This window comes from Ceratotherium simum, chromosome 11, assembly GCF_057802395.1.
Source record: "Ceratotherium simum simum isolate JZ-2026a chromosome 11, ASM5780239v1, whole genome shotgun sequence".
Taxonomy (NCBI): Eukaryota; Metazoa; Chordata; class Mammalia; order Perissodactyla; family Rhinocerotidae; genus Ceratotherium; species Ceratotherium simum.
Genome location: NC_141910.1, coordinates 30,222,003 through 30,247,380, shown reverse-complemented (window position 1 = coordinate 30,247,380; position 25,378 = coordinate 30,222,003). Strand labels below are relative to the sequence as shown.

Genomic DNA, 25,378 nt, shown 5'->3' with positions numbered 1-25,378 from the left:
AAAATCTCTCGCTTTCTTAGGTGATGTTAGCTGTTAGAGACACCTTGGTGGGGACTGGCCCCGTGGCTTAGCGGTTGAGTGCGCGCACTCCGCTGCTGGCGGCCCAGGGTTCGGATCCCGGGTGCGCACTGACACGCCGCTCCTCCGGCCATGCTGAGGCCGCGTCCCACATGCAGCAACTAGAGGGATGTGCAGCTATGACATACAACTATCTACTGGGGCTTTGGGGGAATAAATAAATAAACAAATAAAATTATTAAAAAAAAAAAAAGACACACCTTGGTGGGAAATCTTAAGTGCAGCTTCAGACATAGTTTAAAGAGGGCAACAAATTGTTTTAGCAGTCAAGTTACACAGAAACAAGCACATTAAAATGTATATTTGCTTGCTTATCTCAAATAACCAAATTTCTCAATTATGATCAAACTCCTAAGGAGTGATCAACCTCCTAAGCCCCTAAAGTGCTCCCAAAGAAGTACTTTAAATGGAAATACTTACTTAGGAAACCAATTTAATCCCAGGTGCTCTGTCTTGGAATATAATATTCTTTCCACCATGTCATAAAGTGGTCTCCAAGGTAACTCCAAATCATCTCTTGAAAGAAGTTCTTTTTTCCTAATTAAAAAAAAGGAAATACGTATGTATGTAATGTGTACACAGGTACCTACTACAGAGGCAGGACAGCTATTAAATGTTTCTGTCATCATACTGGGTTTTGCTTTTCCCATTCACACCCAACCACTGGCAGAACACAGTATTAGGAAGAACAATGCACCAGATTCTTGCTGCTGCTTAAACCTCAAAGAGCACCAGGTGAACAGGAACATTTAAATTTGTGCTACCATTATTGTACATCAATTTCATTCTTTGCCACACTATCTATGGAATTCTTAATGTTTCCAGCATTGTGCTGGGTGCCTTGGGATAAGCAAAAGAATAAATGATCCCTTTCCAAGGGTCTTACAACCTATATAAGGGAAGATAATTAGTACAAATGAAATAATCAGACAACATATAGTTCGAAGGCTTCATGGAGAGGATGGTTTTAATTAAAAGGTTAATTAACACATATAGTTAAACATATGATAAAGTTTTCTGCAATCTTTTTCCAAACTGGCAATTTGGGACTTGGTCTTCTTACCAAAGAATACTTAGCCCTTATTCTCTAAAACCTTGAAGAAACAAACCAAAAAAATCTTAGCAGAAATCATAGGAAATTGACTTACTTTAACAAGTTGATCAAGAGACGGGCAAATCCCTGCATCATGCTGATTTCCAGTTTTGGAATTGATACCAGCTCATACAATAACTTGATAAAAAGAACATGATCTTCTTTGCTAAATTTTCTCCCATAAAGTCGAATATATCTGCAAGAGAAAAATCAATATACCCTTTAAAAATAGGTATGGTGAAACACCACGTTTGCTGCGGCATTATTCACAATAGCCAAGGTGTGGAAGCAACATAAATGTCTACTGACTAATGAAAGTATAAAGAAAATGTGGTATATACATACGATGGATATTATTCAGCCTTTAAAAAGAAGGAAATTCTGTCAGATGCTACAACATGGATGAATCTTGAGGACACTATGCTAAATGAAATAAGCCAACAAAAAAAAGACAAATACTGCATGATTCTACTTCTATGAGGTATCTAAAGTAATCAAACTCATAGAAACAGTGTAGAATGTGGTTGCCAGGAGCGGGGGGCGGGGACAGGGACAGGGAGTTGTTGTTCAGTGGGCACAGTTTGAGTCATGCAAGATGAAAAAGTTCTAGAGATGTGTCGTACAACAATGTACATATAGTTAACAATACTGTACTACACACTTAAAAATTATTAAAAGGATAAATTTGTGGTTTTTGTCACAAGAAAAAAAACGTTGTGACACTTGAATTTCAAATGCCTTTGGACCGGCCCCGTGGCTTAGTGGTTAAGTGCGTGCGCTCCGCTGCTGGCGGCCGGGGTTCGGATCCCGGACGCGCACCGACGCACGGCTTCTCCGGCCATGCTGAGGCCGCGGCCCACATACAGCAACTAGAAGGATGTGCAGCTATGACATACAACTATCTACTGGGGCTTTGGGGGGAAATAAATAAAAATAATTAAATAAATAAATAATAATTTCAAATGCCTTTGATGTTAAGCATTTTATTTCCACCCATCATTACACATGAAAGAATTATTCTGTATTTTAATTAAGAGATTACCAAATAAGTATTATAAACAAAAGGCTTATAACGGTAACTGAATTCTCATCAACATTTAATGACCAAGTAAAAAACACTGCCACCTTATTGTTGTATGGTCTTAACTGGCCTCTGGTCATAAGTAACCTGAAAAGAATTCCTGTGCCCCTAATTCCTTTATTAAGCAAATGCTCATTCAAGATAATGATACACATATAACTCCTGGAAACTACTTAAAAACAGCATGTCACAACACAATTAAAGGTAAACAGAACAAAATACAGATATAGAAGTTTACTGTTTTAACCACAAGAATCTTTGAAGAATGCATATAGCTTACTTAGAATCTTGAAACAATCTGGCAAGTTACATAACTTGTACTACTTGTTTCTAAAACCTAATTCATAATTATAATAAAATTAAATTACTACCAAAAATAATATGTATTTTACCTCAAAAGCATACATTTTCAATTTTTTAACTTTAGAGAACCAATTTAATCAAAGCAAGAATGACTATCATAGCATATTTAAGGATTCAGAAGTAACTAAAACTAAGTTAACAAAACTTACTTAGAACAAATTACTGGATACTTAAAATCATAAACTCCTTTGAGGAACACCATCTTACAGAAAATTAAATACATAAATCAACAGAAAAAATAGCATTAACATTCCTTAAACGATTTTCAGCACTTCCCCAACAGCCAAGATCAAAACTTAACTTTTAAAATTAGGGTACCTAACTGCTTTTCTTTTCCCAGAAATACCTCAAAATTCTTGGTCCGCTAAGAACACTCTTTTTCATTTTCTTAGGCTGTGTGTATTTATTCAGCTTTTTTCTGTCATTTCAAAGTATAATCCCATGATCTCACGTTGGTACTATGCAATCGGACAGTATGAGGGGCAGAGCAATGAGACAAGCGTTATTGTTTTGCCTCTGCCAGTAATTACTGTGAAAGTTTCTTAACCACTCTGGGCTGGTAAAGCAAACGGATTGGTGAAGACAATATATAGAGACTAAGCCCAGGGCTGCCGGAAGCACTTCAGGCTGCTGAATAAACATGCTACAGCCTCTTGAAGCCTCCCTCAATTTCGACCTAAATTTAGGAGTAAAAACTAGAATCATTTAAATGGTACTTTCAAATGAAAATAAACTATATCCCTAGAATATGGCAGCCATTTTTAAGATAAAACAGAAGAGTTCAAAGAGCATTCCTTGCTTTCAGCGGCTACTTCAGGCCTTGCCAGGACTCCAGATACCCCTGGAGTTACGTACTCACTCTTCCCTGTGGCTAGGATACTTCTGTGGAAAAACTGGAGAAACACTGCTCTTAGCCCCCGAAATAACTCAGCTACAGCAGCCCATTGCTTTTACTGCAGTAGAAAGACAACTGTGTACTGAACATCAGGGACATAAAATTCACAGAGCTCAAAATTTAGTACTATGAAAAGAAGATACCAACAGGGGGATTCCTAGAGGAGCTAGTACTGCTGACAACACTAGAGATTTTAGGGGGATTACTCAGAAACCTTCTATTTCACCCTGTCAACTAGCAAATAGGTCTTGCCAACCAGAAAGTGGTTCTCGTCTCAGCATTTCTCAAAATGCAGTCCCAGAAGATTTCTTCTGAAGAGCACAAAAAGTACTAAGAGAAGAACATTAATAATTAGTCTTCATTAAAATTAAGAACTTTTATTCACAATAACACATCATTTAAAGTGAAAAGCCCAGTCAGATACTTGGAATACATATATCGATGCAACGAAGAACTCATATCCAAATTACATAAGAACTCCTTCAATTCAATAAGAAAAAGACACTACTCAATAAAAAATGGACAAAAGACTAGGTAAGCACTTCTCAAAGACAACATCCAGATGGCTAATAAGCATATGAAAAGATACTCAGCATCATTACTCATCAATAAAAGCAAATTAAAACCACAAGAAAGTACCACTTCACACTCACGAAATCAGGTAAAATTTAAAAGCTTAACAACACCCAGTTTTGGTGACAATGTGGAGAAACTGGACCTTTCATGTGTTACTGGTGGGAATATAAAGTGGTACAGCGACTCTGGAAAAACTGCCTGACACTACCTAGTAAAACTAAACAAAAGTCTAGTCTATGATGCACCAATCTCACCACTAGATATATGCAATGAAACATACACCAACCAAAGACATGTACAAAAATGTGTATAAATCTCACAATCACCATGCTGAGGAAAAGAAGCCAAACACAAAAGAATGCCTATCGTATGATTCCATTTTAAAGAATGGACAAAACTAATCAATGGTGTCAAAAGTGAGCAGTGGTTATCTCTGGAGAAGGAGTATTGGTAGGGACCAGAGAACTTTATAGGGTGCTGAAAATATTCTACATCTGTGTGGTGGTTCCATGAGTGTATACACATAAAAATTCATCAAGTTCCACCTTTAAGACTAGTGCATTCAACACACTTTATTGAATGATGCTATACGTCAATTTTTAAAAAGAAAGATATAGATAAAATGAGACTAGAAACATGAATGGAGTATAAGTTTATCTTTAGGGGAAAAATGTGATCAAAAGATCACTATATCAGAATTATGTACAGTAGCTGAAATGTACATCCCTGGGCTCCATCTTAGTTCTAGTCCATCAAAAATATTGGGAGTGTTAAATGCAATAAACCTGTAAAGAAAAAGAAAATTTGGGGCCGGCCCCGTGGCTTAGTGGTTAAGTGCGTGCGCTCTGCTGCTGGCGGCCCGGGTTCGGATCCCGGGCGCGCACTGACACACCGCTTCTCCGGCCACGCTGAGGCCGCGTCCCACATACAGCAACTAGAAGAATGTGCAGCTATGACATACAACTATCTACTGGGGATTTGGGGGGAAAAAATAAATAAATAAAATCTTTAAAAAAAAAAAAAGAAAAAGAAAATTTCGTTTTTAAAAAGAAATTTTAGAAATACTGAGTGGAGGCTAAGGATCTTCATGTTTTAAAACTACTCTAGTTGATTATTCTGTATCTTTATGTTCAAAAATCCTACTTTAGACCATATTTAGAGACAGTCCATTCCTTTTTTCTAATTTATTTTCATATTAAATTTTAGAACTAAAAATTACTATTAGATGTCTCAAAACCCTGGTAACAGTCATGATTGAACTTTTGAATAGAATACTTCTTAAACTATCCAGAATATATAGATGACAAGTCATTATGTTCCATCCTCCCACAGAGGGGGGAAAAACAATAGAAGATATCACAAAAGTACTTTTCAACGGCTTCCTCCTCAAAACCTTACAGTATATTAATCAAATGTTTTAATTTTTAATCTCGAGTAAAGAAAGAGTGGCACACTAGGAACAGTAACTATTTAATAAAATGTACAATACTGCCGAGGTTTTTTCAACTATACATCCTAAAGATAGTTTAGTATACATTACAAGGAAATTTTAAGTAAAATATAAAATTAAACAACACTACTGAAATAAACTAAGAATTAGAGCTTGGCTAGAAACTAAAAATATTGGTTTTCAATAAGCTTTATCATTCACCAGGTATTTTTCTTCAAGGCAATCACTAGGTTTCTAAGGTTCTAACTATATCAATCAATCAAAATTAACATTATTTTCGAGCAACATTAAAACTATTTGTAATTATAAAACTTGAAAGACACTTAGCAATGATATTTAACCTTAAGTAAATGCTTTATTTTGGTTAGTCCTACTCAAAACACAAAAAAACGGAATTTTAGTTTGAAAATTTAAAAACCAGAATTGAACTAATTTCATTGAAAGCACTTAAAAGTGTTTATGGATCATTTTTTTTATATCCTACATCTAGCAATATATCCTAAGTAAAAATTCAGAATATCAAAGTCAAAATACCAAAAAGTTTTTCAATGCACATTTTTAATAATAAAAACTTCCTGAAAACGAAATCTGAAAGTCCAATATAAGAGAATGGTTTGGGGCCGGCCCCGTGGCTTGGCGGTTAAGTGCGCGCGCTCTGCTGCTGGGGGCCCGGGTTCGGATCCCGGACGCATACCGACGCACCGCTTCTCCGGCCATGCTGAGGCCACGTCCCACATACAGCAACTAGAAGGATGTGCAACTATTATGTACAACTATCCCCTGGGACTTTGGGGGTAAAAAAAAAAAAACAACAGTGAGTGAACAAATAAAAAAAAGTGGTTTTCTCATAAACCCACCTCTCCTTTTCCTTTCACTCAATTACCTGTTTATTCAAAAAGCATTTCTAGAGCAAATGACATGTCCAGGATAAGAGTATGATTCAAATAGTCCCTTTAGGCCAAGAATTCACAATCAGATAGGAGGAAACATCACATGTGTATGGAAAACTATACAGAAGTAAGGGGGATAAATGAAGTATTATTAGAGTTTTGTGATTCATTTTTTTTTTTTAACCAAAGTTTCATCACATATAAGTGGTCATTGAACTGAATCTTGAAAGATTAGAAAACCGTCATCACTCTGAATAGGCAACACAAGGTCAAGATAATCTGAGCATTTGCAGGAAGAGGCAGGAAGAGGCACAGGAGACAGCTCTAGGTAGAGGAACAGAGCAAGAACAGGGTACTTCCGTGGCTAGAAGACACAACCGACAGAATGTTCCTTATTCTCCCATTTCCCCTCCAAAGAGGTCAAGCTGAGGATTAAGAAGAGGATACAATATCACAAACAAATAAATAATAAAGGATATTAATTCCAAGTGACTTGCAGGTATGGAACAAAGGCAAGTTAGGTGTTATCTAAAGTGGAGAATGTCTTATGTTTCCATACTAGCTTGCTTTGCAACTCTCAACATTATAATCAACGCTGGATAGACAGAATATTTGATTTCAACACAGCAGCCAAGCAAGCAGGAGAAGCATCGTTCTAACAAGTTTGCTGAGAATTCAAACAGCTTCTACGTCAGTTCCCTGGGCAAGTCATTTAATCTGTGTATTTGTAAAATCTGGGTTTCCTTACAAGGCTATGGTGATCGATAACTGATTAGTATACATAAAAGACATTCTGATTTAATTGTTCTGGAGTGGGACCGCAGGTACTAGTTGCTTTTTATAAGTTCCCCAGATATTTCACTACATTTGAGAACACTGTACCTTAGCAGCCTGACTGGAGCACAATATATGCTTTTTAAAATCTATTTATTTATTTATTTTTTTAATTTTATTTATTTATTTTTCCCCCAAAGCCCCAGTAGACAGTTGTACATCATAGATGCACATCCTTCTAGTTGCTGTATGTGGGATGCGGCCTCAGCATGGCCGGAGAAGCGGTGCGTCGGTGCACGCCCGGGATCCGAACCCGGGCCCCGAACCCGGGCCGCCAGCAGCGGAGCAGGCGCACTTAACCGCTAAGCCACGGGGCCGGCCCTAAAATCTATTTAAATCATTAAAAATGTAATGCTAATATAATATGTTTCAAACTATATTTCTTTAATTACTTATGAGGCTAAATATACCTTAAGATGTTTGCTTACTACATATTATAATTATTTTCTTGTGAATTATTTGTTCATATCCTTAGAAGCCTAGCTGTCCTTTAAGACTTTTCCTTCATGAAGTCTTCCCTCATCCCCAACCAAAAGTGCTATCTCTGTCCTGTCTGCCCCTTAATAGCTTGTACCAAACATGAGTATTTTCCACATTCCATCTCGTACTATAGTTATGTATGTATACATTATTGTATTTCTTTAGATAACTGAAAGCTACTTGGTGGCAGGGACCATGCCGCTACACCTATATAACCCTCAGCTCTAACGGGAGATGAAACAAGGTGGACATTATGAGAAACATTTTTTCAACTGATTGGACGTACACGTATATCTTGAGGAATATACTAGCTTACATAATTCCAAACAGCTCACCAAGGCTAATTCTATTTTTAAAAAGAAAAAAAAAAACTTCAAACTAACAATAAATATTTGACCAAATTAAGCAATTTGGCTTTAAAACATTAAGAGTAGGTTTCCAAAACACACTAAACATCAGGTCTATCATCTTTACCAATTGATGAAGACTCCACACAGACAAGGAGATCTGAAGTATACAGTTCTCTTTATCCTCATCCACCAGATGTTGAACAAGACTCAGTGGAATTTCAGCATATTGTATTTCAGAGTTATATTTCTTATGACATTAAAACTGACATGACAATTTCAAGAGTAATAAAGTCATTCACTATTAACACCTAATAATGATGCCTTTATTCTTTTCCCAGTTGTTTCTCTCTTGACACATGGATAAAGAGCATTCATTTCATGAAATGCTTTACTGAGTGTCACTTAAGAGCCAGACATGGCAACGTGCAATGGAAACAAAACAAAAATAAGTAACAAATGGTCCTGGAGCATGCAGCCTAGAGAGGGAGACAGGTAACTGATTATTTCAAGATGATGCTCTGAATACAGACTTTAACTCCTATATGGTCAATTTGCTCATATCTCTGATTAAATGACTTGCTCTGAAGTCCTCCTTACCTAACTAAATCCTACCTCAAGACTCAGCTGTGGCTCTCCTTCCCTGAGCAGTCTTCCCAGGCTCTCTAGCCCAAGGAGCTTTCCTTCTTCTGGACTCAGACATGTGGTTAAGAGCAAGCGCTCTGTGGTCATCAGGCAACTCCGCTGTAACAGAACCTCACTAAGCCTCATTCTTTCCATAGTAAAACTGGGATAATCAATGTACCTTCAGTTCATAGGGTTGTTTGAGAAAAATCGAATGAAATAATGAATGTAAAGCACTTAACAAAGCGCTGGCACATTCTGAGCCCTCAAAACACGACAGGTAGTATCCATGCCACTCAACAATCTATTAATGCTCTCCTGTAAGATCCCTCAGGTTACTGATCTTCTTAAACTGTTGCAACTTTTCATTTGCATGCCTTGTATCTTTATATTTCAATAAGTAAGTGCTGATTATGTGAGCTGAAGTATAGAAACAAACCTGTAAAATCAGTAGCTTTCAAACTTTTTGGCAACAACCCACAGTAATAAATATATAACTCAGTATACACATAAACATACACATGTAACTGAAACAAAGGTCATGAACATTCATCCTTATTACTTTCAAATTCACTCTAATAATTCTAGTCTAGTTCACCAACCAACCAACCAACCAACCAACCAAAAACCCAAAAACAAAAACTGGTCAAGATCTACTAAACTGATTTCATATCCCTTTGGTCATAACCCACAATTTGGAAAATTCTCTATAAACACTTATAAATGAACATATAGATGAAAAATTGTGAGACCCCCCCCTCCCTAAAAAAAGCACCAAAAACAAAGTAGAGGGCCGGCCCCGTGGCTTAGCGGTTAAGTGCGTGCGCTCCGCTGCCGGCGGCCCGGGTTCGGATCCCGGGTGCGCACCGAGGCACCACTCCTCCAGCCATGCTGAGGCCGCGTCCCACATACAGCAACTAGAAGGATGTGCAGCTATGACAGACAACTATGTACTGGGGCTTTGGGGGAAAAATAAATAAATAAAATCTTTAAAAAAAAAAAAACAAAAAAAAAACAAAGTAGAAAAAGTCTTAAGATATGTCTGTTAAATTATAATTTTTTTTAAAAATTACATTTCTAAATCATCCCTGAACTTGTTAAATGGTAACTTTTTCCTGTCACACACAAAATAGGGACCTCTGTTTGGTATATGTTGACAGAAATTTGACATTTTATTGAGATCTTTGGAAGTAACCTACCCTCCCTTAGAACACAAACTACCCTGACTAAACTCTCCAGTAATCTGCCTAAAATATAAACACTCACATGCAAAAGATTACGTTCATAAAATTTCTTGCTCTAAGAACTTCGATTTCATCCTTGGCTTAAAAAAGAAAATTGTCATAAAATGAAATGAAACACCCACACTTAGCCCAGAGATTACTAACACATTCCATTTAGACTGTCTACCATTAGAAGATTATAAAGCATTTTTAATAATTCTTGAGCAACCTCCAACTTACTTGAACTACAATACTATTCTCAAACCCATTTCACAGCTGCAATGATGTTATTTCCTTAGAAAGGGAAAAAGCCTTTATTATATTGTTAAACTCTAAAATTCAGTGTCAATAAAGATTCTGTCAACTGGTTTGAAACTCAAGGATGGAATACAACATGACATAAAATAAGATCTGACCCTATAAACCACTAACGTTAGGAAACTGACAAAAGTATACAAAGGCCAGAAAACTAAAACCACGTGAGTCAATTAGCTTTACGTGAACATCATAAATTAAGTTCCAAGTTACATTTACAATACTGGGCACATGAGTGTTATTTACCTCTCTTTTTCTTTTCTTTCTTTCTTTGTTTTGTGTTTTGGCACATTATAATTTCCAAAGCAAAAACAGTATTGGAGTTGTGGATTTACTTTTCTAGGTAACACAATACAGTTTTAAATTTAAATAATCAATTAATTAAAATTCAGGGTCAAGGTATTATGAAAACATCCAAATTAGCATGAAAAGATGATGACCACTACCAAAATTTTACAGTTCCTCTACCAAAAAATTGTAATAACTATACTCTAATTTTTTAATACTAAATATTTAACTATAGAAATTATTATAGATTTTTAAATCAAAGTCTTGGACAAACTCCCTGATGCAACCAATATAATCTACTTTCTTCTCTAACTTTGCTAAACCCCATTCTCCTATCCCCCCCCCCGCCTTGGGCTATGAAACACACCATTCTCTTCCTTAACCAAAATGCTCCTTCCCTACACTTTGGTTAATATATACTTTCTTTTGAACCTAGTATTAAAATAGACCTCATCCCAGACTCATTTTCTCCATTTTAACTGTAAAAGTAACAATTCCTTAGAATTGCGTAATGCTTTTGTTTACAAAGAACAAAAGAGTTAATTCTAATATTATTGAGTATAGGGCCGGCCCTGTGGCTTGGTGGTTGAGTGCGCGCGCTGCGATGCTGGTGGCCCGGGTTCGGATCCCGGGTGCGCATCGAGGCACCACTTCTCCGTTCATCCTGAGGCCGAGTCCCACATACAACAACTAGAAGGATGTGCAGCTACGACACACAACTATCCACTGGGGCTTTGGGAAAAATAAAATAAATAAAATCTTTAAAAAAAAAAATAAATAAAATAATATTATTGAGTACCTATGAATGTATACACCACTGTACTAAATGCTGGGAGGGAAAGAGAGGTAAATATGGAAAACACTGACCTCAAAACAGCTCACAGGAGAAGGAAGATATGTACACAAAGAATATAAAACCATGAACAAGGGATCAAGAGAGAATGCACTAAAAGAGAAGACATGCTAAGCGTAGGCCGAATATGGAAGTAACCAACCTCGGGATTCCACATGGGAATATTTATACTATGTGCTGCTTTTAACATTCCAGTGGCAGTCTCAATGAACGTAGGTTTTTTGTTGTCATTTGCTTGCTGTTGCTTTTATTACCATGCTCTCAGCTTGCTGTTCACACAGTATGAATGAGATTTTGATCTAATTTTCTACAAAGGTTAGAGGGAAACACAGATTTGGATTTTGTATTAAAAAGCGGGGGGCAGGGTGGGAGATTCACTAGTAACGAGTCTCACTTAATAGAAAAAAGTTAACTTCCGGGTTCCACAATGAGAAAAACTGGTTTAGAAGTTGTCTGCTTATTTACTAATAAATAAGCGTCCCTTAAAAAACAAGAATTTGCCTCCATTTCACTTCAATTAAGAACATGTATTTCAAAGACAATTTTATTTCACAACACTGCAGCAACACCACTTGGGAAAACTGTTTTTAAATGATATGTTCATGGGGCCGGCCCCGTGGCTTAGCGGTTAAGTGCGCGCGCTCTGCTACTGGCGGCCCAGGTTCGGATCCCGGGCGTGCACCGACGCACCACTTCTCCGGCCACGCTGAGGCCGCGTCCCACATACAGCAACTAGAAGGATGTGCAACTATGACATACAACTGTCTACTGGGGCTTTGGGGGGAAAAAATAAATAAATAAATAAATAAATGATATGTTCAGATCTCAGAAGAACAATGAATATTATTGTTTCACTAATTTTCTTTTCTAACTGCTTTTCTCAGTGCCTCAGTGTAGGGTGTTAAAACACACTGGTAAGAATGAGAATTTTTTTAAGTAAGGTACTTCGAATTTATATTTTCTTTCCCCAAATTTCTTCATGGAGCTACACCTTGCCTAGTCTGTCCCTAAAAGAACAAAAATGTGCACGAAAAGAAAAAGCACACTGGAACTTCCCCAAAGGGCAGAATCCTTCACAGACATAACCCAAGTCCCAAAAACAGTGCCTGGCCCATACTAGGCACTCAGAAAATAATTTGTTCAAAGACTCCTGCCTCTACTACTTTGCGTCAAACCATGCGTTAACCTATGAACCTCAGTGTCTTTGTTTTTAAAATGGAAATTCAAAGGAGTTCTAGTTACCCCATTGATTGATTCTATGTCTCCAACGTTAAAAGAGGGAAAAGAAAGATGTCATAATATAAAAATGTTCACTAATGAGCTATTTTTTAATCTCTGTCCATGAAGTCTGTTTGTAGTAGCCTTAAACAAAACAATGCAAATGAAATGGAAACTCAGGTAAAATCACAAATTTTTTTAAAATAATTTTATTTATTTTATTATCCCCCCCGCCCAAAGCCCCAGTAGACAGTTGTATGGCATAGCTGCACATCCTTTTAATTGCTGTATGTGGGACGCGGCCTCAGCATGGCTGGAGAAGGGGTGCGTTGGTGCGCACCCAGGATCCGAACCAGGCCACCAGCAGCGGAGCGCGCGCACTTAACCGCTAAGCCATGGGGCTGGCCCTAAAATCACAAATTTTGCTAAAAAGCAGAACTTCACAAGGTTGATCAAAGTGATAATGGATTACTGTTCACGTTTTAGGTTTGATAATTGTACTGGTATTGATCTTTTGTTTGTTTAATTCTTTTCCCTTAGAGATAAACACTGGAAAGACTTATGAATGAAGTAATGTGCTTCAACTATAATAGGGGTGGTGATGGTGGAAGGAACATGATTAGCCAGGAGTTGATAATTGTTGAAGATGGGTGATGGGTACATGGAGTTCATTATACTTTTTTACTTTGTATATGTTTGATATTTTCCATAATAAAAAAATATTTAAAGCAAAACAAATAAAAAATACTAGACAACTGTTCAAATCACATTTATTGACTAATGAGATTTAGGCAGAAACACCCAGTTAACTAGTGAGGAGAAAACTGAGTAGGTGTTTTAAAAGAATGATTAAGAGATGTCCCTGGATAACAACAATAAACAAACACATAGGGACAGAGATTGGATTGGTGGTTACCAGAGGGGAAGGGGGGAGGGAGGAGGGTGAAAGGGATAATTCGGTACATGTGTGTGGTGATGGGTTGTAATTAGTATTTTGGTGGTGAACATGATGTAGTCCATGCAGAAATAGAAGTACAATGATGTACACCTGAAATTTTTACAATGTTATAAACCAATGTTACTGCAATAAACAAAAAATTAAAAAAAATAAAAAAATAAAAAAAAATAAAAAATGCAGAACAAAAAAAAAAAAAAAAAAAAAAAGAGATGTCCCTGGAAAATGGGAAGGCCTCAAATATTTTTTAAAATGTTTGACATGGCTATGAAAACTGAAATGGGTACATCTGTGGGGACAGGAGGTATATGGGAACTCTGTACTTTCTGCTCAATTTTGCTCTGAACCTAAAACTGCCCTAAAAAGTCAAGTTTAATTAAAAAAAAAAAATCAAACGTGAAGGATAGCTCATTATGCTATTACACAACTTAGGAAAATTCATGTCTCCAAAATCACTTACTTCATTCATTTTGTTTTTTCAATGAAAAGTTAACTTTCTCACCACAAGAAATTTCTCCCATTTTGACTGTGGTCACTTAATAACGAAGACAAACCTTTTCTACTACTTTCTCTAAATGGTTCTCACTGATGAATGTAGTAATTTGTCAAGATTTTAAGATTCTTTTACAAATAAAAAGCACTTGTATTTATTGTGAACTTCACAATTTCAATACTCAAACATTAAATACTCTATTAAGTACATCATGTTAATAGATAACTGAGATTCAGTGGCGAGCATTTTCTGCTTTCCTTCTCAACACAGAGACGATAAGAATTTGGGTGCTCTAGTGGTCACATTGTTACTTTCCACAAGAGGAGGTCACTGTATTTGATAACTCCTATCTTGACTAAACTTAAGTTTCCAGTGGTTACATAATCCAATTAAATACGTTATGTGGTTTCAACTGGGATAATGCAATTCATATCCAGGAAGGACACACAATGTTAATAATAATTAAACAAAGGAGCTACAGTTCAATTAGCAAATGAAATGATGCCTCACTGTAATAACAGTCATTTCATTATAAAACAGCACAGAATAGAACATTTCCTTGTAACAAACAAGGCATCTAAATTTCCTTCATAATACACCAAGCCCACATACTTCACTAAAATCAAAATTTTGTTAAAAAAAAAAACAAAAAACGAAAGATGATCAGGGATGGGGTAAGCTTGCAGGAAATAGTAGCCCATTCACTTGTTCTCCGTCCTTTTCCCCTTCCCCCAGACCAATTTAAAGGAACACAGAGCCATAAAAGCCCAGAGAGACTAGAGCAGCGATTTTTCAAACCATGTTCTGGAGCCCTGAGCAGATTTCAGGCGTTCTATTATCAATGAAGTGTTAAAGAGAAAAAAATCAGCGTGGTTTTAGTCGGCCTGAAGAGTCCAATTTTGTGTTTAAGATTTTGCTTTCATAAAACAGTCCACCGCTAAATTTTAAGTTTGAAAAACCATTAATAGTCTACATTCCCACTTTCCGAAAGAGGATTCTAAAGCTAAAAGAGATTAAGCAAGACCACGATGATAACGTCGGCAGCAAAACCAGGTACAGATAAACTGAGGTCTTCGGATTACACCTCACTCACTGCCTCTTATCTCTTATGAAAGGCCCAGAAGGGCAAGGGAGAAAAAGCAAGTTTCAGGATTACCTTTCTTCAACTCCCTTCATTCTCTACATAGGCCACCCAGTTATGGACTAATACCTTCCACTTAGTGTCCATGCGCTGTCTTGACTGCTGTTTTCCAGAGACCACTAGTTGCTGCCTCTCTAATTTGTTTCCTGCTTCTTAAAAACTGGCCCTGTGATGTATTACATCACACAATCTCTCTTGAACAGGCAGTCCTAATACTTTAAACTGTCTGTACAAAAGAGCTTGTATTACACCACAGGGCCAATTTTTAAAATACAAAGAACTAACCTTTCTTCACAGAAATGCTAAACACACCTGCAAGTCTTGAAATGGATTGAAACAGAATTACAATAACTACTAAAATTACATAAAACTCAAAAAAGGGGCGTCTGAGTACCTCCCAAACTAGAACTTGACGATACACAGACCCATGACACCCAGATTAGGGGATCCAGTCCCAGTGCCTCTAAATAGCATCTACACTCTGGTCTTCTTTAGGAATGTATTTGATTTATGCAACAATTTCCAATACTTTACAAAGTCCTCAAACAATCCTTGTAGAAAGACACACACTGGCTTGAGGCTCTACAAGATAAAAAATAAAATCATAAAATATCAGAGCAGGAATGTTTCTCAAGAATTACTTAATCCAACCCCATCCTTTCACCCACAAGAATTCTGAAATACACGATTAAAGTAACTTTCCCACAGTCACAGAGCTAGTGGCAGCAATTAGATTTTCATTACTACTTTCCATTCTTCTACAAAGTACTAAATATGATCACTACTCAGGTAACTGAAAGCTATCATCACATGTTTTGGCATCATTTAGATGTAAACTTGTGCAACCACACACAAGGCTTAAAAAACAAGCACATCTATAAACAGGTCACCTTAACATGACTTAGGAGAAAAAATACATCCAAGATCACAACATGTCCCACCAAGTTCAAAATGTCTCATAGCGCAATCCCAAGAATCAGTCTGCAGCATTTAACCACTGTTCCAAAATAAAATTCTATCTCACAGCATTTCTTGCTGGTTATTTAGATATAAATGGTTTGGGATTCCTAGATTATTAAGCCACATAACTGCAGTCTTGCCCTAAACACCACAGACCGTCTCCACTGTATTTTTAGCCCTTTCTAGGTAAAAACTACTTATACCTAATAAACCAAAAATAATAAAACTCTAGGTGCTACTCCGCGAAACTTAGTAAGTAACAATAAATACGTCAGAAAACAATGCTTACCTATACCTGTGTAGACTCTAGATTCCTAAATCCAATCCAGATATGCATTCACACACTGGTACATTTATACACTGTGCATCTAAAAGGAACTGCTTATGTCCCCCCCAAATGGTTATTCTCTAGCAAGTCGAATCCAGGTGATAAAAATGGGGAATTACTGGAATGACAAAGTAATTTTATTTTTACTGTGCCCGAGTAACACAAACACACCTAGGAGGCTCACTTAAAAAATCATTTGAATTTTAATCATTTATAAAACATTTTTCTGTTTTGACTAAAAGTGGTTCTTATCCCTGTTGCATTTCTTTTCTTCCCAAGTCTCCTATGGATCCCGGATCCCAACACCACAAACTTCTATACACTCAAATCAAGATGGCCATTAACCTTGACATTTTATGGTCACTCTTTGAAAAGGGCAAATTACGTGTTTTAGTTCTGCTTTATTAATTAAAAAGCAATTATTATTCCCACCACCACCACCAAATGGAGATGAGAAACCTGTCAGAGACTCCTTCATAAACGGCAGATAAGAATCATCCTGTGAGGAAATGTGGAGAAGACTATTGCGTTACAAAACCCTGAGTCATCACCCAGTTCACTCAGCAGATTTGGGTAAACACTGGATAAGTGACTTATGTCTTACGTGTTCACCCACCCATACCCACATGCATGAACATACAATGTTACCAGATTTTATGTACAGTTAACCATACAAGATACAACAAAATCTTTTTTTAAAAAAGTTCTTCTGACACAATGAAGATTCCCACCTAGCAAAAAGTCTCTAAAATCTTCCCTCCCACCCAGCTGTATTTTTACTCGCCCTTTCCCCCTAATTTCAGTGGCACTACAGTTTGCAGCTGGTTTATACAAAAAAAAAAACTAATAAAAAAATAGAATCCTTGAAACTGATTTACGTAATCTATATTTATCTGAGCGACTCAAAAATTAACACAAGCCCGATACAAATAACACCCAGGACAACCTGACAGCTCTCCTCTTTTCCTTAACGTTGTACGTTTCCAAACGAAATGTCACAACAGGAGCAATATACATTTTGCCGAGGTTCTAAAACTCAACATTCTCAACATTAACGTCTAGTGAACAGTCCAAGAATGCGCTGAAGTCGGATCTTAAATCAATCAATCTTTTCAATCAAATCCACAAAGACTGAGCAGGCCCCAAAAAAGCAGAACCTAGAAGTTCCCGACGGCCTCTTTCCCAGTCAGAAAGTTACCAGAGGCCAATTGCGGGATAGGAAGAGGCGGGGACCGTAGGGGAGGAAAGAACCGGAGGAAGCACCACAAGTCAAGAGTTGCTCCCCTCAAAGACGAATCCTCTGTGCCTCCCCTCCCCCACGGGCAAAGGTCCAAGGAGCCCCCTTGGGGGACCGCTCATCTCTTTCCCTGGGGGCCCCGCAGGTCGGAAAACAACCTGAATCCTTGGGGAGAAAAAGCAGGGGAGGACACTGAGGGCTGGTGAGGACCAGGGAGGTTCCGTAGGAAAGTGGCAGGGAGGAGGTCTAAGTGCTTCCAAGGCTTCTGCCGTGACCCTGAGACGACTGCACGGGGACCACCGGCTCGAGCCGGGGCAGAGGTAAGGGTCCTGCGGTCCAGTGGGACAAAGAGCCGTCCCCCACCCCCGACGTCCTCCTGTGAGCCTCTGCCCCGGGCCCATCCTGAGGCCCGGGCACACTTACGTGGAGAGTTTCCTGGTCCAGAAGAGGCCCCCGGGCCACAGCTCTTGGAGCTGCACGGCCCGGCCCAGGTTGCATTTGATCTGGGCCAGCTGCAAGTCGGACTCGGCGTCCAGCCGCTCGGCGTAGGGCAGCAGCTTGTTGTAGACGATCTCCTTCTGCGGGACGAAGCCCCGCGGCTCCGGCCCGGGACGCCCGCCCGGCTCCGGGGGATCCCGGCCGCCTGCCAGCTCGGCCGGCTCCATGAGCCCAGGGACAGCCCCCCACCCTCCCACCCTAGCCCTCCCCGGCCCCCACCCCTCTCCGGGCTCCGCCTCCTCCGCGTCGTCGTCGCCCCGCGGCCGCCGGCGGCCCGTCGTCCTCGGCCCGACCGCCGGGCCCCCTCCCCTGGCCGGCGCGCTGCTGGCCCCGCGCGGTGCCTGGTTCGTTGGCGGCGGCAGCGGCCGCTCCGCCCGCCCCGCACCGGCTCGGCTGGTGACGCTGCAGCCGCCGGGCCCCGAGGTTCCGGACGGGCCTCAAGTCACTTCCGGGGCGGGGCGATGGCGTCGGAGGAGGCGGCGGCGACGGCGGGAGCTCCGGGGGCCGCGCCTTCCTCGCCGTGGGGCAGGCTCGGAGCCCCAACCCGCGGGCCTCACCGGCCAGGCGCGAGGCTGCCCCACCGGAAGCACGAGGCCGAATTCCAAGCGATTGTCCTTCCTTACCTGGGGTCGCGTGACCCCTGCGCCTGCTCTCCAGGGCCCGTAGTCGCCGTGGCCTTGGGCGAGGCAGTGGGCCTAGACCCCCCAGGCCGAGTTTGTGGGATAACCTAGGTACTCTGTATCCATGCCATTCGTTACGTATAGATTTTTTTACTCTGTCCGCTTTGAGCCCTCGTCTTTCTGGTATTCTCCTGACCGCCCTCTTTCCAAAAAGGAATAGTTATTCGTTCAACAAATATTAATTGAACTACTATTTTGTGTGTCAGCCGCTACTTTTAGGTACTTGAGATGGAAAGTTTAAGAGCACCTGGTTTCTGCCCTCCAGGGACTTAAAGTCAAGCGGAGCTGTAGACTAGGGAATAAGTAATTACAAGACAATACTCTTAATTGCTAGGTAAGTACATGATGCCTTGGGAACGCCTAAAGAGGAGTTCAAACTGGAGGGGTGTCAGGAAGTTTCCTGGAAGTGATACAGATAGTTGAGCTTAAGGGTTGGTTAGAAAAAGAAGGGAAGAGACGGTGTATTTCAGCTGAGGGAACAGCTCAGAGGCTGCAAGCGTGCCGTCTAGGAATTCAGAGAAGTTTAGAATGGCTGAAGATTGCTTGCAAAAGGGGAGTGGAAAATTGAGACTGAGAAGGAAATGCTAGGGAGTTTTTAAAGCTTTATGCTAAAGGCAACAAGAAATTGAAAGATGTTGAGCATAGGAGTGGCACCATGCAATTTACATTTTTGAAAAATCACTCTGGCTTTGTATGGAGAGTGGATTAGAACAGACAAGATTGGTACCTAAAGGACCCCTTAAGAAATATGACATAATGATGGCCTGGATGTCAGCTGAAATGATTTGAGAGCTACTTCAGCAAGTACAATGGCCTAGGCTTGGAAGTTGATTGTATATAAAGAGTGAGAGAGAGAGAGAAGAAACAGGATGATGTCAGATTTCTGGTTTGGAAAGCCCGTTAGGTAGTGAAGCCCTTCACTGAGAGAACATGGCAGAAACAGCTTTGGAGACAGAATGCGTAAGGGATGCGTAAGTATTTTGATGTATGGATCAAGGGGGTGATCTAAACTGGGATATGGATTAGCATATTGGTGGATTGGAGGGAATGAGATAGATAGAGTATTGCTAGAAGATAAACTGAGGCATATTAAAAATTTTAAGAGTGTTTGAGCTGAAATCGATTGGAATTGGGCAGGGCCAAACCAGATGCAGTTAAGAGTGCCAACAGGAGCCAGGGGAAGGGCATATGCTGGAGGAGATGTGGCAGCCAGGAAAGGAAATTATACTCGTGTTGCTTAATGACGGGGATACATTCTGAGAAATGCGTCGTTAGGTCATTTCATCATTGTGTGAACATCGCAGAATGTATGTATACAAACCTAATGGTATAGCCTACTACACACTAGGCTATATGGTACTAATTGTGGAGGATGACATGAGTGGAGCCATATTAAAATAGATCCAGAGTAGCTGTTTCAGAGGAATTTCCTTGCACGTCTTATTTTCTTTATCTTCCAAACTGGACCAAACCACTGACAATCCAAGAAATCAGTAAGGACAAGAATATACTGTTTGTAAGGACTGATAAATCTGGACTTTGCTGATGACCGAATTGCTAACCAATCAGTGAAGTACAAGTTTTAGCCTTTTGCCTGATGACCAAATCTTAAGCGAATCAATGAAGTACAAACTTAGCCTTACCTCGTCTAGCACCAATGAACTCTTCTTTAAAACAGCTCACCTCATCCTCCCTTTTTCCCATAAAAACCTTAAGACCCTCTCCTGTAATCAGAACACGTTTTGGGTTTCTACCTGAATCTGTGCCTCCCTAATTGCAATTCTAATTGCTCAAATAAATATCTGCTGTTTAAACAGTAGTGATTTTTTGTCGGTCAGCATAGTCTTACGGGACCACTGTCAAATATGCAGTCTCTCGTTGACTCTAAGGTCGTGTCATGCACATGACTGTATTTGATTGGCTATAGCTTAAAGCCAGTTGGTATTTGTGATTTGTTGTTCTTAGCATTTAGATTTTGTAATCTTGAGGCATTCATAGGCTTAGATTTTGGTTTATTTACGTAGACTGCCAAGGCATTAGAGCCATCTCAGTCTAATGGCCTTCTTGTTTAATTAATTTCACAGTATGAAAAGAACAGGGTCCTTGACCACACTCTGAGGAACCGTATATTTAAGGATGGACAGAGAAAGAGGAGCGAGACCCCAAAGGATACTCACAAGAAGCAGTCAGAAAGGTAGGAGGAGTTCTAGGAAAGGGAGCATTCCTAAAAACAGTGTTTCACATGGAGAAAGTGATCAATGTACCAAAGGTGGCTGACAGGTCAAATGAAAGGAAACTTGAGAAGGAGTTATTGGAGTTATTGATAAAGCAGATAAGAACAGTTTCAGTGGAGTGTGGAAATGGAAACCAGATTACAATGACAAAGGATGAATGGGAAGTAAATAAATAGAGGCAGCTAATGTGGACAACCTTTTTTAAAAGTTTGAGTGGGAGGAACACAAGAGAGATGAGGTAGCTGGCATAAAAAGAACTTTTGAAGGTGGGATATATTTAAATATGTTTAAATATTGATGAGAAGGAGCCAATGAAGAGAGAGATTAAAGATAATGTGGGTGAGGATGACAGTGAGTGGGAGGGAATGTGGAGTCATTGGCCCTTAGCAGTAAACCAGACTGTGCTTCCATTGTCAGAGGAGGGAAGCAGGGGAGGATAGGTGCAATTGAAGAAAGGTTGGAGGATTTAGTGGCTGGAAGTTGGAGAAGTTCTTTCTGATAGTTTCTTTTTTTTTCTGTGAAGCAAGAGAATGAGAATGAAGGGAGGAAGAGATGGGTAGGAGATTTAAGGAGATTGGAGAAGTTTTAGAGTAGTCTCAAATTTCAGAAGACTGATGAGAGAAACAGTAGAAATTGCTTGGCAGTTAAGGCTGGAAGCATGAATTTACTGTCATCCGTGGGCAATTTAGTGATTTTCTTCAATAATTAGTAGCCAAGGATTGTATGACATACAGGCTGGTATGATAGAATGACAAAGGAACAAGAGAATGTTATGTATGTTATTGGTAGTGATAGAAGCGGTGTTGGCTACCATTTGGTGAGCACTTCTCTCTGCCGCTGCTTTACCTACATTATCTCATTGAATTCTCTTCTCTAAATAGAGATAATTGACTTGAGAGTATTTGAAAGAAAGTAGTTAACAACTAAGTTAGTTGAAGTCTAAGTGAAGAGAAAAGAGGGCTGATAAGCAGAGTAGAAGGGTTAAGAGACTCAGATCCTGTTAGGTACAAGGACAATATGAAAGGATTAGCCTGAGCAAGGGACCTGGAAGAACAGGAATGTTTGGATTCAGATTTCAAAGAAGCAGTTCCAGGTGATGTCAACTCTCCTGGGAGTGGATGTCTGGACCGGAAATGTCGAAAGAATTATTAAGCAAAAGACATGAAGTTTGTTTCTGTTATTCTATATGAAGTTTAATAGAAAACACTATTGAAACCCCTTCAGATGAGAAAGTTGGGAGACCTTAAGTTTCTCTGAGTGCCGTAGTCTACTCATCATTGAAGACAGTAACCCAAAGTCTGAGGTCAGTTTTCTCCTCAGACCAACTCCCAAGCATTTTTTATCTCTTAGAGCTGCCAAAAGATAACAGCCCATTATCCTTTCAGTCATACCCTGAGGGAGACATTGGTTTATCAGACCCCTCTAGGAAGCAGACTGTAATTGCCCTTCTTGGAAGACCCAGAAAATGCAATAGCCCTTCGTGGAAGCGCTAAGAAAGAGGGTTCTCCTTAAGCTGGAGGAATTGGCAGGGATAATTATCAATCAAATATTTATGTCTTTAATATACTTATTGGCCCACTACTTGATAATCCACTTATTAACAGTGAACAAAAATGACAGTTATTAGTTTCATGCCTTCCCCTGCCTTAGTTTCTTTCTATATATGATATGTTTGGAGCTGGGGATATTATTTGTAAGTGGATGAATCTCTGTTGCCAGAGCATAATCTTTAAAAGTTTTTAAATTAGTTAGAATACTCATTCTAATATAATCAAATATCCAGACACCCTCTGTTACAGTTATTAAAGGCACAAGATTATTGGGTCTGAGAAATGAGGATTTTTTTCTAGTTCCTATATGATTTTTTTTTTTTTAGTAATTTTAATTATTTATTTTTTCCCCAAAGCCCCAGTAGATAGCTGTATGTCATAGTTGCACATCCTTCTGGTTGCTGTATGTGGGACGCGGCCTCAGCATGGCCAGAGAAGCGGTGCGTCGGTGCGCGCCCGGGATCCAAAGCTGGGCTGCCAGCAGCAGAGCGTGCGCACTTAACCGCCAAGCCACGGGGCCAGCCCTCCTCCTATGTGATTTTTAAGTTTTGAATTTTTCATCCAGAAACCCTTCTCTTCTCATCCAGCCGTAAGATCCATTCACTTCATTTGAACTGGAGTGTATTTGAAGTTCAATTTTTAATAAGAAGGAAATCACAGCTAAAGGAATGAATTTTTCTTTGATTTTTATACAATTTTTCTCTGTTAGGCATTTTGCCGTTTTACTACAATGTAGCTAGATGTGGACTTCTTTTTATTTATCTTGCAGGAGATTTGTGTTTCTTGAATCAAAAGATTCATATCATTCATCAATCATGCAAAATTTTCAACTATTTTTACAATTTTTTTGTTCCCCTTCTCTCCTTGTAGAATTCCTATTAGACATATGTTGTACCTTCTCATTCTAGTCTCCATATTTCTTACTTAGATTTTGCAGGTCTTTGTCTCTCTATCTCATTCTGAATAACTTTATGAGATCTATTTCTAGTTCTTAGAATTCTTCTTTCATCTGTATCTGATCTGCTATTTAATTTGTCCATTGATCTTCTAATTCCATGATTATATTTTTAATTTTAGAAGCTCTATTTAGTTTTTTGCCAAATCTGCCTATTCTGTTTTTTATTGAGTTTTGTTCTTTATGGTTCCAGTGACTTCTTTAATCATTTTAGAAATACTTATTTAATTATTTCAGATAATCATATTTAGACATATTTTCTATTGTCTTAAATTCTTAGCAGTGCTATGTGTTTGTTGACATTTGTTCGTGATGGATCATTTACTTGTGTTTTATAATTTTTTATATTTTGAGATCATCTTCAGATAGCTTTTTTTCTCTTTGGGAGTCTCGTGTGACCCAGAACGATTTTTTGTTTGCTTGCACCAGATTCACAGAAGTGTCACAGACCTAGTACTGATAAATATTTATGTTTGTTTTTCAGCTAGTGTAAATTTGGATTTCTGTCCTGTGCAAGTTACAGGCCTGGGAATTCAACCCTTGGAGAGTTCTGTTTTTATGCACTATTTTACTTCCAACTGCCTTAGGTCCAAGGCTTCAATTTCTATCTTGGAGCAGATATTAAAACCCAACTCACTTGCTGTTTCCAGATTCAATAACTCTGCCCCAAAGCTGATTCAGAGTTAACACACACTTATCACTGTGACTTTCCTTTCCTCTTTGTTTCTGGCATCTGGAGATTTTCCTTTTCTGTGTGTGAGCTCATCTATGGTTATCATTTGTTGTTGTTATGTTTAATGAAGCATTCATGTATAAGAGAGATTCTGCATTAGCTCAGGCTGCCATGCCAGTGGAACTGGAGGACCCTTAAGGAATGAACTTCTTTTTATTTATTTATTTATTTATTTATTTATTTATTTATTTATTTATTTATTTATTTATTTATTTATTTATTTATTTACTTATTTATTTCCCCCAAAGCCCCACTAGATAGTTGTATGTCATAGCTGCACATCCTTCTAGTTGCTGTATGTGGGACGCGGCCTCAGCATGGCCGGAGAAGCAGCGCGCCCGGGATCCGAACCCGGGCCGCCAGCAGTGGAGTGCGCGCACTTAACCGCTAAGCCACAGGGCCGGCCCGAGGAATGAACTTCTAACTCTAAAATATTAGACATCATTGGGATCAAAAGGGAGTAATTGTGGGTGATTAGGAGCTTTTTTAGAGTCCTCATATCACATAGGTGGTCGTTGATGATGCCTATCCACCAAGTTATATTTATTTAATGATTAAAAAATAATTTATTATTTTTAAAGTACCTATTTGATATTTAAATGCAAAAAGAGTTTTTCAGCACCACTGAAGCTCTTTGTGTTTCTTCTTTTTGACAAGCTGTGAATAATGTAGGAGGTTACAGCTTCCCTCATAATTAAATATAGTAAAGAGATATATTTTTTAATGGTAGTTGAAGAAATTAACAATAGAGTCAGTGGAGAGATAATAACTAATGCACAAAGAAGATGTATACTCTTTCCACCTACCCCCAGTTTTTATATGTATAAATAGAACAAGCCTTGCTCATAGGCAGACAATAGAGTTGTTTGCAGGAATAATTTGAATAGCGAGCAAGACATTCATACTTTATCTGATGCTTGAAATACTACCCTTTGCAATCTGTTTCTTTGGAATAAGCAGAATCTCTTTTGAAATTTACAGACTCATAAGAGGGGTAATATATCAA

General features: G+C 39.0%; 1 protein-coding gene and 1 long non-coding RNA gene across 4 annotated transcripts in view; one reads left to right on the top strand and one right to left on the bottom strand.

The window, feature by feature from the left end:
- Window positions 1-18,391, bottom strand: part of PSME4 (proteasome activator subunit 4) — an 88,309-nt gene extending 69,918 nt beyond the window's left edge. The window contains exons 1-3 of the mRNA XM_087436768.1: window positions 18,146-18,391; window positions 1,227-1,367; window positions 499-615 (exon numbers count right to left, since the gene is read on the bottom strand). Of these exons, the coding sequence (XP_087292894.1) occupies window positions 499-615; window positions 1,227-1,367; window positions 18,146-18,387 (500 nt within the window). The 5' untranslated portion in view covers window positions 18,388-18,391. The remainder of the gene's footprint in view (window positions 1-498; window positions 616-1,226; window positions 1,368-18,145) is intronic.
- A 330-nt stretch (window positions 18,392-18,721) lies between these two features.
- Window positions 18,722-25,378, top strand: part of LOC147915967 (uncharacterized) — a 59,011-nt gene continuing 52,354 nt past the window's right edge. For 2 of the 3 annotated variants that reach the window (XR_015553651.1, XR_015553652.1), the window contains exons 1-2: window positions 18,722-19,871; window positions 20,985-21,094. This is a non-coding gene — a long non-coding RNA (uncharacterized LOC147915967). Of the gene's footprint in view, window positions 21,095-25,378 lie in introns of all 3 variants that reach the window. The other variant, XR_015553653.1, reaches the window with a different exon arrangement.